This window comes from Pollachius pollachius (assembly GCF_949987615.1).
Source record: "Pollachius pollachius genome assembly, chromosome: 10".
Lineage (NCBI taxonomy): Eukaryota > Metazoa > Chordata > Actinopteri > Gadiformes > Gadidae > Pollachius > Pollachius pollachius.
Window position 1 is genome coordinate 14,191,162 of NC_136943.1, and position 12,791 is coordinate 14,203,952.

The 12,791-nt window shown below is 44.5% G+C and overlaps 1 protein-coding gene across 1 annotated transcript in view; it reads right to left on the reverse strand.

Moving 5' to 3' along the window:
* Positions 1-12,791, reverse strand: part of fat2 (FAT atypical cadherin 2) — a 58,941-nt gene that overhangs the window by 39,578 nt on the left and 6,572 nt on the right. The window contains exons 2-5 of the mRNA XM_079745151.1: positions 7,977-11,252; positions 5,972-6,283; positions 1,589-1,647; positions 220-531 (exon numbers count right to left, since the gene is read on the reverse strand). Of these exons, the coding sequence (XP_079601277.1) occupies positions 220-531; positions 1,589-1,647; positions 5,972-6,283; positions 7,977-11,238 (3,945 nt within the window). The 5' untranslated portion in view covers positions 11,239-11,252. The remainder of the gene's footprint in view (positions 1-219; positions 532-1,588; positions 1,648-5,971; positions 6,284-7,976; positions 11,253-12,791) is intronic.

A 12,791-nucleotide genomic window follows, 5' to 3' on the forward strand; every position in this document is an offset into this window, starting at 1 on the left:
GGCCTAAATATAATATAAATAATAAAATGCTGAAATAACGCTGTCCTCATCCACTGCTGTTGCATATACCAAGGTTAAATGATTAGTAATTGAGAAATGTTACTTTAAGCGAGAGACTAATGTCGCCAGACTCAGATATAAGTACATTTTCTGAGTTATAGATTAACTGACACGTAAAAGTTTAAATAGTAAAACTCAAAACCACAGAAATGTGTTTACCGTGAGGATGCTATAGTTTCCCGCCCAAAAGGGGCCCTGAGACGTCACTGCCCCGGTGCGCGGGTCGATCTGGAACCTGTCGTCCGTGTTGTCATGGAGACTGTAGGTGACCTCTGCATTCGTGCCTGCATCGTCGTCGCGGGCCACCATGCGGCACACTTCCTGCGTGGTGGTGCGCGCCCGCTGCTCGGGCAGCGTGATGTGGAACAGCTTGTCGGTGAACTTCGGCCGGTTGTCGTTCTGGTCCAGGACCCGGATGACCACTGTGGCGGTGGAGCTCAGCGCTGGAGACCCATGGTCTGAGACTATGACCTAGGAGGGGGGGAGAAAACAAGTGATAACCGGTGTGATCGAGTGGTTAGCACCATTGGCTAGCAGCCCAGGGGGCCTGGGTTTAATCTGTGGGGATCAAGAAAGGCCTTATTAGTACATATTGGGTTGTGGGAGAATGCTGACGTATAAACAATTGACATTTGATTTTGCCTTTTCTTTATAAAAAAGTTTAAAAGACTAAAGGTTTGCGAACACAATCTCTGTATGTATGTAGCGTGGTTCAATGTGCATGCGTGGGGATATTGATATTACTGGAAGATTTTGGTTGGGTTAAAACAATGTGTACAAGGAAGCAGAAGCACAAAGAAGTTGAAGAAGTAAGGGTTGCAAAGATTTACAGACCTAAAGACGGGGCCACAACCCAAAGAACTTTTGGAACCACTTTGTTAGCACGACATTGACATCACTGCTGATGGAGGACTGAGAGCTATGCTGGGTCATTAGTGTTTGACAATTACCTCAACAGATGGTAGACAGCGGAGTATAGACAATGTTTAGTACAACTAAGTGGAAAAAAGATTTTCAAACTAAGTCCCTTGTTTGTTGGTTTAGGGCACACGAGTCAAACAACATCAAACACATCATTATGGTAATGACACTTGGAAGCAAATGGATCGGCTTTCTCTTACGTATCTAAGACTATAAGTAGTTGGGGTTCACGGGGTTTCTGTGCAGGCTTTAGACCGCAGTGTTTATTTAGAGGCTATCGCAACATAAAATGAAAGTCTTTAGTTAGTTGCTATGACAACAGATTATTGAGCAGCTACATGAAGTTTGTTTAGCTGCTAACATGAAGAGTTTACCAAGCCACTAACAACATTTTGTTTATTTAGATGTTAACAGGAGTTTATTTATCAGCATATAATGTCAACATGAATGAGTTTGTTGCTAGCAATACTAAAATGAAGTAGGAAATTGTTTAGGAGCTCATGAAGAGTTTAATTGGCTCCCCCAATGCTAACACGAAGTGAGGGTATTTATCAGAATATAATGCAAATGTTAATGTGTTTGGTTAGGGGTTAACGAGGGGTCTTACCTCTATAGTGTGTTCCTCTTTATCTTCCCGGTCTAGTTCAGCCAGTGTCAGGATCACTCCTAAACAAACAGAAACAGGAAACACACAGTAAGATCATTAGTGCTTGGAGGGCTTCTTTGGTGTGTGTGTGTGTTTGTGTAGGCTTGTGTGTGTGTGTGTGTGTGTAGGCTTGTGTGTGTGTGCATCAGTGATAGCATGCAGATACTTTTGGAGAAAGTATGATGAGAGTGTGTGTGTGTGTGTGTGCGCATGCTTTAGGCTTGTTCATTTGTTGAATGCACATGTGGGCCTGGGCATGCATTGTTGTCATTATGTGTATGTCTGCTTAGTGTGTATCGAGACTGTGTATGTGTGTTTGTGTGCGTGCATCTGTGTGTGTTTGTGTTTGTTCAGTGAGAGTACTATGCTGACATCTAAACCAACAGTGTGTGTTGGAGGTTGTTAATGTGAGGACAGGTGGTGGTGGGAATGTTTCTGATCTTAAAGTCTTAAAGTCTGCGTGTGTAAGTAGTCTGCGTGTCACATATTCCCAGTCCTGCTTCGACTTGTGTACGGTTTGATGAACACTTCCTTATGTTTGTGTTTCTTGTCGCTGTCCATGGGTGTATTTGTGTGAGTGTTTACTTTGCTTTTGGTGTGTGTGTGTGTGTGTGTGTGTGTGTGTGTGTGTATGTGTGTGTTTGGACGGAGCAGACAGGGACCACACCCAGTATACCCTGAGTGCTCTTATCCGATTGGTCAATATATTTTTCACCATGTGTTTATGCATGTAGAAACATGCACATAAGCCTGTATGTGTGTGTGCCTGCCTGCACGGCTGCATTTGTGGAGTGTGTGTGTGTGTGTGTGTGTGTGTGTGTGTGTGTGTGTTTGTGTGTGTGTGTGTGTATGTGAAAGTGTTTGTGTGTTTGTGTGTGTGTGTGTGTGTGTGTGTGAGGGCCTGTGTGTGTTTGATTTTGTTTGTGTGAGGGCCTGTGTGTGCATGCGTGAGTGAGTGTGTGTGTGTGTGTGAGCAGGGTGGGCTGTCTGTGTCTTAGGTGTGAGGGGGGTGTCGTAGGTCTTGGTGGAGGTTGGGTCATGTAGATCAGATAGGTGACGGGTGGGGAGTTCTGGTATGTAAGCAGGCGGGGAGAGTTTGAGGGGTTGCAGGGGCCAATAAAAGTCAACACTCATAGTATATGTATTGGGTAAATAAGCATTGCTCTCCAAGGCAAGCATTTTAACAACAACACCATTGGCATATCGTTGTTATAGAATATACACAGAGTTTTTTTCTCCAAATGTGCAACCCCTACCCGGCTAATGCATGTAGAAGCATCATCACTAAGTTTGACATCTGTAGTAGGTCATATGTTAGGAAACAGTAAATGGCCCTCAAAGGAAGAACAAATTACGATGTGTGTGTGTGTGTGTGTGTGTGTGTGTGTGTGTGTGTGTGTGTGTGTGTGTGTGTGTGTGTGTGTGTGTGTGTGTGCGTGTGTGTGTGTGTGTGTGTGTGTGTTTGTGAAAGAGAGAGAGAGAAAGAGAGAGATAGAAAGATAGCGAGAGAGTACCTGTACCTTATATTTCTCTTTGTATTTTACAATGATTCCTTTGTTAAATTGTCCTAAACTTCCTTGGCAATTGAAATGCATATTTTCTATGCAGATAAAGATCTTCTGAATTGAGTTTGAGAGTGTGAGAGTGCGTGTGTGTGTGTGTGTGTGTGTGTGTGTGTGTGTGTGTGTGTGCGTGTGTGTGTGTGTGTGTGTGTGTGTGTGTGTGTGTCTGTAGCACACAGCGGGGGGTCACTGTTGTTTCAAGAAAGCGACAGCTGGTTGAGGTTGGAGAGTGTGATAGCAGGTGGGGGCAGTAGGAAGTGTGTTTTAGTCATTGACCTGACATGGGAGCCAGGGCATTACCCTGTGTCTCCCAGTCTATCAGAGTACACTCTCGGGCTGGGTTTGTTCAAACTGCTTGAACATAAACAACAGCCTGGCAGATCACGGTTTCTTTTGTGGGTTCCCCGGACTAAGTGTCAATGCTATCGACCACCATTAATTATTCATTTGAATACTTATTCCTCTATTGTTCTAATCATGTCTTTCAAAACTGACCATTAGGAACAGCCCCAAAGGGACTGCCTAGGGTCTTTGTGTTTCGCTTGACATTGGTTTAATCTTAAATCCATGATAACCCTCTTTAAATCCATGCCCCCTTGTTCCTTTGATTTAAGATAAGGGTTGGTTAGTGGGTTAAGGGTGTTGGACTCAAAGCCTTAGAGTACTCGGTTTGAACACAAATATCCACAGTGTACCGCTAGAAAAACGTGCTTAATCCCTGCTAGCATGTAACGGGGTCATCCCTATGTTCCCCAGGTCCTATGTTCCCCGGGTGCAAAGGGTTAGGGTCAGGTTTAAGGTTATGGTTAGGGTTAGGGTTAGGGTGAGTATTAACCCTAAACCAATCACAGGCGAATCAGAGGTGAAAAAGGCGGTACTTGCCCCTGCCATCCTACAAAAAAAAGATTTGCTCACAGGGTCCTATGTTACCCGGTCACATACAAAGCGGGGAACATAGGACCTGGGAAACGTAGGACCCGGGGAACAGAGATACGCTCCCCATGTAACAGTTAAATTAGCATGCTACAGTTGCAAGCCAGATACAGCTGAGGTAGCATGCTAAAGCTGAGCTAGCATGGTACAATTGTGCTTGCCTGCTTCAGTCAAGCTATTATTGTCCTGTAAAGCGAGCCTGATGCTACTTTCAAGCTAGCCTACTATGGCTAAGCTGTCTTCTACTATCATACTACAGTATGATGCTACAATAACAGCTAGCCTGATAAAGCTGAGGTGTCATGCTTGGGCTGTGCTAGCATGCAACAGTTAAACTAGCAGAGCAAGCCTTCTGCAGCTTAACCAGTCAAGCTAGCCTGCTACGTGCACTGAGTCACCCTTGTCCTGCCTAGACACGAGGCCACTTCACACTAATAGCAAAAACATATTGTCATTCACCAGCTACAAACGCTGCCTTTTTAAATGTGACCATTCACTTTATAAGTTCAGGTATACTGTGTTCCATTTCATTCCATTTGTCTTTTTATTTTATTTTTTAAAATGTTAGGTGCTTGGCACAATCTGCCTTTTCATACACTTAATTTATTTATTCACAGATTATATTTTAATCTCAGAATGATGAAACAAGCGTGAAAATTGTCTGTTTAGTATTCACAGATGAAACAATCTCAACTCCTGTCCATGCTTTCAGAAATATTACATCTTGACATTTCAAAAATTACCATCCGTAGATAACAGGGATGTTTAGCGACTTTATTACTCATACTCTTTCCACACATGCAAATGGTAATAAATATAGAATCTTAAGCTTCTGAAGTACATAAACGTTGCAAGCCAGCTCAGCAAATGAAAAAGGGGGATGTTGATGGCAGTAATGACATTTAAAATACACCAGTATGGTCCTTTAATCAAATATCAAACGATTGTTTTTCAGGCACTCGACACATGAAGGCCTGCAGGCCAAGCAGCTCTCATCATGCTGTCATCATTCTTCATCACTTTACTGCAAGTGTCGCTGCTATTGTCTGAATGCTACTGCAGCACCGCCTGTCCCCAACTAATCCTGCACTGGCTTGGCCTTGGGGCCTTGAAACAACACAGTTCAGTCTGCAGATCAGCAGCATGAACATTAGGCGTGTAGAGACATGCCACTGCAGGGATGAAACAGCACCTTATTTGCCTGGAATATCAAAGTCAACGTCATGTGACACAGGTTACTCAGCTGCAACTGTCAGAAAAAGTGCCGGCGTTTGAAGGGAACCAAGGGTCAGCCGTGTGAGTAATCACTCTGCACTCGGCTACCATCGTGGAGCTCGGCTGACTGACATGCTGAATGACGGGGGTCTCAAGGGCAGTTGGGGGTAGTTTTGGTTTGAACTCTCACTTTACTGGCACCACGCCCTGGATTTTTACAGGCAGATCTGCCCAGACCTGTTCAGGCCTGAGATAAACCATTTCAGGCCTTTCGTCTTGGGAGTTATGACATTTTAATATGAAGCCTCACATCAGGAAATTGAGACGAATTATACTATTACATGTTGATTCTAGAAGGTAATTTGCTTGTTTAAGTTTAAAATGTTTTGAAGATATATTGCCTTCCCTCAATTAGTATTATATTTTAATCACGCATGGTTAAAAAAAATAAAATAAGGAACACTTGGAAAGTTTCTTTCCAAAAACCTTGTCTTTGAGAGAGTGGCTGGTATGTATGTAATACATGTGGAATTCCCATTTATTATAAAGACAGGGGCCTCTGTGACAAGATTGAATGGTACTTTATCCACCCCAGATCTTATGTTCTGTACAAAGTATTATAACATGTTATTACCTGTCTTGGGCTGGATGTCAAAGTAGGTGCGCTGGGACTCCAGCATGTGGAAGGATAGTTTCCCCTCAGACGAGGAGTCTGCGTCTGTGGCGTGGAGCTGCAGGACTTGCCGGGCCTTGGCAGCATTCTCCGGGATGGTGGCGGAGTAGACCGGCTGGGACAGCTCCGGGGGGTTATCGTTGACGTCCAGGACCTCCAGGAAGACGTGGGTCCACGACGCCAGTGGCTCCGTGCCCAGGTCCGTCACATAGGCCGAGAGCCAGTAGTTGGGGACGGCCTCGCGATCCAGCGCTACCGTCGTGCGGATCACACCTGATGGACACATAGGCAGGGATATTAGACCATTACTGAAAATAAGATGTGGTTATGTAGGCTGTTTATGTGCAGAAACATTCATTGGATGTAATACCAGCAATTGGATGATTTCATATTTTATGTAATTTGTTTTTATCTTCCTTTTGTTGTTATTTGTAACTTGTTGAGGATACCTGGAATTCAAGCATTTCACTGTCATTAATGACTTGTATTTGTTTTCTAACGTGCATATAGTAAATCAACTTTACACTCAAAACTTGAAGGTCTTCCAAAACACTTGGAGCCTTTTGTAGCTACTCTATTTATGATTGTATGCTTTGTTTGTGCTCATGCTTTGATTGTGCTTGTTAATGTAATAACTGACTAGAGTTAAACGCAAACGATTGTTTTGGGTGATATTCGGAAACAACCAGGGAAACACGACATGATTCACCTGATGTTCAGATCAGTGAGGGGAAGAGATAAGGAGAGACCAAATTGATGTTTATAAACAGAGACTTGACCCAGGGAATCCTTCAATGATTTATGTGAATACCATTAGGGGGGTAGTTAAATCCAGAGATGGTTTCCGCATAACTATCCTAACAGCATTAAAACGTCCAAAAACCCAAATGAGGATCAAAGGTCAAGTGGGGAGGGGTCAAGAGGTCTCAATAAATCTATCCTAATCTCTGAGCTATATATTTCTGTTTTTTAAAACCTGTAGATGCATATGTTCTGTTCACATATTATTATGTGATGTTATACTAAAATGGTAATTCCTCTGTGGAAATGTTGAGTCCAGTTAAATTTAGGTACAACAATTGTTATTTTGAACAATAAGATTGTGATCATAAATTCATGATCACATTATTTATGTTTATGACTTCCTACAATCATACAATGCAAATCTGGTAAACAGTCTTCAATCTGTTTGTCATATTGGTCAAACTAAGATGCAGGGCTGTGTAAAATTTATAATAAAAAACCTCCTGAGCTAGTATTAAAGATATGTGGATAGATAGATGTTATTCACATGCATATCCCATGTGCTTTGTGTGAGAGTTTGAAGAATGCACTTAGTGCCAGAGCTGGAACGGTATAAGTCCGTTATGACAGAGGCGTCTATTTTTCCTGATTTGATCTACTCCACGATCGCATCACTAATGGAATGTTCTTGTTGCCAGGGGTCAGAGGATGTTCACCAGGATGTATGGAGAACATCTTGAGCAACATCTCCCCAACAACCCTCTCCCCCACACTGAAGGGCAGATCAAATTGCACCAACCTGCGCTTAGGAATGTCGTCTTATCGCCATCATAAGTATGAGGGGCTTCATTTTGACTAATTGGGCATGCCAAGTACTACATGAGGGCTGCATTGTCCAGTTAGGTTGGCAAATGCACTTACATAGTTGTTGAATAAAATATCAAAGCAGCAAGTGTTAACTACTGGCAGCACAGCACGTATTACGTGACACATTTTTCCTATGGTAGTATTGGCAGTGTATGGCTGAATGATTAAATTATAATGAGGATATAAATCATGTTGGTACTTTTTACCAAAAGTGGTTTTCATTTAATTCTGATACAGGACATTGCTGACACTGCGGGCAAAAGATTGAACCCAGTACCTTTTAGCAGGGATTCAAACACCTAAACTACAATGCTATCCTGCCTTTATATAAATAAATATACATCATATTTCTTACCTGTTTCCTCATCAATGGTGAAGACTCCCAGGCCGGATCCATCCTGGATATGATACCGTAGGGTCCCGTCCCGACCCAGGTCCTTGTCTGATGCGGTGAGCGTCAAGACAGAAGTCCCAACTGCGGCGTCCTCCATCACGGCGGCCTCGTACACAAACTCGGAGAACGTGGGCCGGTGGATGTTCTCGTTGACGTCCAGAACCTGAATCTCCACAAAGCATGAAGAGGAGAGGGAACGAGGGAGGCCATGGTCCACGGCACGGACAGTGAGGTTGTAAGACGGCCTTCTCTCGAAGTCCAGCTCCTTCTCCAGTGTCAAGGACCCTGTAGAGGCGTCCAGGTTAAAGATCCCGCTCTCTGTGTTCTTGAGGTTATAGGTGATGAGGCCTCCACTTCCCTGGTCGAGGTCAACACTGTCCACCCAAACCAGAACAGTGCCCACAGGGACATCTTCGGGGGCTTTTATTTTGTAGGTTCTGGGGCTAAACTTTGGTGGGTTGTCGTTGACGTCCTGCAACACCACAACCAGATCCATGGTGGAATACAGCTGTTGGCCAACATCGGCCTGATCTCTTGCTTCGATCTGGAGATCATATCTAGGTGTTGACTCTCTATCCAGATTTGCCGTCACTCTGACCTCTCCGGTAAGCCCATCAACTTTAAACACCTCAGAAGATGAACAGAGGGAATACTGGATCGTACCACGGGCCTCAGAGTCTAGATCTACAGCATGTGCTTTAAATACACTGACGTCCACTTCTGTGTTCTCTGGGATGCGCACCACGTATCTCGGCTGATCAAAGATAGGAGCGTTGTCATTGATGTCCAGCACGTTCACCGCCATGAATTTCCACGAGGATGTTTGAGGTATCCCCAAATCATAAACGGTTATGTTCAGGATGTAAAACTCTCTACTCTCTCTGTCCAAGGGGCAAACTAATTGGAGTTCTCCAGAGAAGGTGCTTATAGAAAAACAACCATCCTCATTCCCACTGGATATAGCATACACAAGCTTGCTGTTGAAACCAGTGTCATTGTCCGTGGCCATGAATTTAACAATGGTGGAATTGAGGGGGTAGTCCTCTGACAGGTCGATGGAGGAAGGCATGCTCGACTCAAACCTTGGAGAGTGTTTGTTAATGATGTGAACATCGGAGAAAGACTCCTCATCCTGCTCCATTAAACCTGGCCTGATAGACTCTATCAGTTGATCTTTCAGATGTCTGGAGATGCCTGTCTCCTGACAGCGAATGGTAGCATCGGTCCCTTCCTCGGTTAGAATGATGCTGACCACAGAAGGTTCTGAGTGGTGTTTCCCGTCTGTGGCTCTGACTCTCAGAGATAAAGAATGACCCACTAAAACAGGGTTAATAGGCTGGTTCAGCGTGATAAGTCCAGTCACAGAGTTGATAGAAAACAGTTGAAGCTCGTTCCCGGACTCGATGATGTAGCTGAGCTGATTGAGCTCGTCAAGATCAACGGCGGACAGCTCAACGACGAGGTTCCCAACGGGTAAATCTAGTGGCACAGTGGAGTTGCAGCCGACCCTCTCTAACAGTGGTATGTTGTCGTTTGCGTTGCTCATAGTGATGGTCACTGCACACTCGCTGACGTGGCTGAATGGACTCCCACTGTCAAGGGCCCATACCCTGAGATGGAACACACGCTTCATCCGCTCATAGTCCAGGTGTTCAGATGTTGAGATCAAGCCTGTGAAGGGGTCAATGGTGAACGGTATGGTGTCGGTGTTGGCGATGGCGTAGGTTATGATGCCGTTTTTACCTTTGTCTTGGTCTTCAGCAACAACCTGTATGACACTGCTGCCGACGGGGCCGTTCTCCGCCACTGAGGCCTTGTAGGAAATCTGAGAAAATGTTGGGCTGTTGTCGTTTTCATCGGTTATCTCCACCACTACGTGAGTTTCAGCCTGCCCATGGTTAGCCATTACATCAAACTCATAACGCTTCTTTCTTTCATAGTCAAATTTCTTGGTTGTGACAATAATCCCTGTTTTGGGGTTTATTTTGAAACTCTTGCTGTCTGGGTTATTCTTGATGCTAAATGTGACATTAAAGGAGCCTGGGTTTACAGAAACCATGACCACATGAGTCTTTAGCGGGGAAAACTCACTAAGTGTAACAATGTAAGTGTCTTCAAGGAAAGCAAGGCGGGTGGAGTTATCTTGAGGAATGTGGATCACGGTAACAGATGACAGTAAGGGGGGAGAGCCGCTGTCTTTAGCTTGAAGGGACAGGTTCAGTCCAAACGGAAACTGATGCCACATAATCCTCTTGGTTGAGATCAACTGAAACCTCCCAGCTTCTACCACTGCGGGGACAATTTCAAAACACTTGTGAGGGTCCCCTCCAACAATACTTAAGGATTCCACTGGCTTTATGCCTGCCTCCACAAGGACACTCACAGATATTTTCCCATCCTCCAAAAACACTTGCTTTCCAACAGGTGGGATTACAGGAGAGGCAATGTTGGCCTTCTGAACCTTCACTGATACCCGAGCAACATTGCCAAACTTTTGAACACCGGAGATCTTCTTCGTCCTGTCCTCGGCTAGGATGGTAAGTTGGTAATGAGCTGAACGGGAATAGTTGAGCTTCTTTGCAAGGCTGACAATCCCCGTGAAAGGATCCACGGAAAACGGATGGGCTCTGCTGGTAAAGGAATAATAGAATTGGGCGTTACTTCCGATATCGGCATCGGTGGCACTGACCCTGGCCACGCTCGTCCTTAGGGGGGTGTCTTCTCTGATAGCAACGTTGTAAGAGGCCGGAAGGAAAAGGGGCTTCAGGTCGTTGGTGTCAAGCACTTGGACGGACACCTTGGTCTTGGCCTTGAAGTCATGAGTGCTCTCGGTGGCTTCCACGGTGAGGACGTAACTGTCCCGCACCTCTCTGTTCAGAAGCGCAGAGTTACTTCTGCGTGTTTGAATCCGCAGGAAACAAATATCCCCTATCGTTAAAGATTCAACTTGGAAAAGACCATCGCCATCTCCAGTGACTAGACTGTACTTGATGTCCCAGGAAGAATCGGCCAATTGGATGCCCATCTTGACTGGCGTCTCTAAGTAAGTCCGAGGGGCAGAGTTCTCCTTGATGGTGGTGTTGTAGATGTGATGCGTGAACCGGAAGGGTGAGCTGTCTTTCCCCTTTGCTTTGCTCCCATCACAGACACCTGTATTGAGGAGGAGGATGGTGGTGGCCAACAGGAAGACATTGTTTGGAAAAGCCATATTCAGCTTTTCCATGCGCCCTCTACACCCTGTTGAAGAGAGAGAGAGGAATACATGGTAAATAGGAATCAGTAAGAAGGAAAGGATGGATAGTGGTCTTTGGACACAAAGCCATTCTACAGGGTGTTGGCTACGGTTTTGAATAGTTATAATTTTACAACATATGAATGTTGAAGGATTTAACACCTGTTGGCTTACTGTGCACCGCATGAGAAGTGAACCAGAGCCCAGACCTTTTATAACTATGAAGGCCCCCATTTATTTCCCTTGGTCCCTTTTCTCAGTGAAGAATACAACGAGAACACAAAACACACAATGACACAACAGCAAAGAGGGAAAAGCCTAGAGGGAGGCATTTATCTCCTGCCTCAACTTGTCTCGACCAAACCGAACTAAAAGCACAGAAAGGAGCACATTGTTTCAGGAACTGTTTTTTTTTTTCAAACAGGTGGCAACTCAACCCTTTACCCAATAATTAATCCTCAGTTAGAAAATCGAAAATACATCTAATCAGGGTTTTTGGTTATAATCCTCTGCCAGGGGGTTCTACCAGGGGAGATTTGTTTTACAAGGGACTTTTAATTGGTTAGATTAGGGGAGGCGGACCTCTGCTGATCCAAACGTAAATCAAACAATTGTTTTATGTACAAAGTAATGCTTGCCTGCAGGCACAAGCTACTGAACCCACTTTCTCAAACAATCGCAATTCCAAGACCCCACACACATTCTGACATGAAATCATACTGATTGATTTATTGAAAGCCAAGTTAGAATTATTTATGTCAGTTGTGAATAGGAGATATGAGTTCAACCAAAGGGCCTGGTTTACACAGCTGGTGGCTCAGAGAGTTTGGTAGTATCTCACTTAATCGCAGCCAAACCTACACACCTAGGATGATTTAGCATAGGTGGGACGAAACCTACTGAATTCAAGTCTCACCCTGTTCTTCGTGATTCAGACACACATTGGTGATGTCAGCCTAATCCTTACAAGTAATATACTCCTTTTTTGTAAGGGATGATTGTAGAAAGCTGCTAGGCTTCTGAATTGAAACGATGTAACAGGAACTAGTGAAATGCCTTAGGAACAGCAAAGGTTGTACATAAAGCTGATAATCCACAAGCACATCCCATTATAACAATTTATTTGCATTTGATTTTGTTTCCTCCTGAGATAAAATCGGGGACAATACTTAAAAGGAACCACCTGGAGGTAAGCACGGAGCCCAGGTAGCTTGCCTCAACCCCCCCCCCCCCCCCGACATCAGAGCAGCAGAAATCTCTGAAGACCTTGAGCTGACGGCACAGACTAAGCAAGCTAATGGGAGATGGGTGGGATGCCCCTAAGCTCAACTCTGACAGTAACTATCAATAGCTGCAAGCCAAAGGTCCACCCTTCAATATTCTGCAGGAAAATTATGTTCACTGAGCTCTGAAAGAGCCTTCTTGGCTGTCACTTGTGCATCACCTAAACCTTGTGATAAATTCCAAGGGAAGCCAAGTGGAGATTGGCTTGTCCTTCTCCACATTTAGAATTTAATGAAGTTATCCAGGTTGTGGGATATACA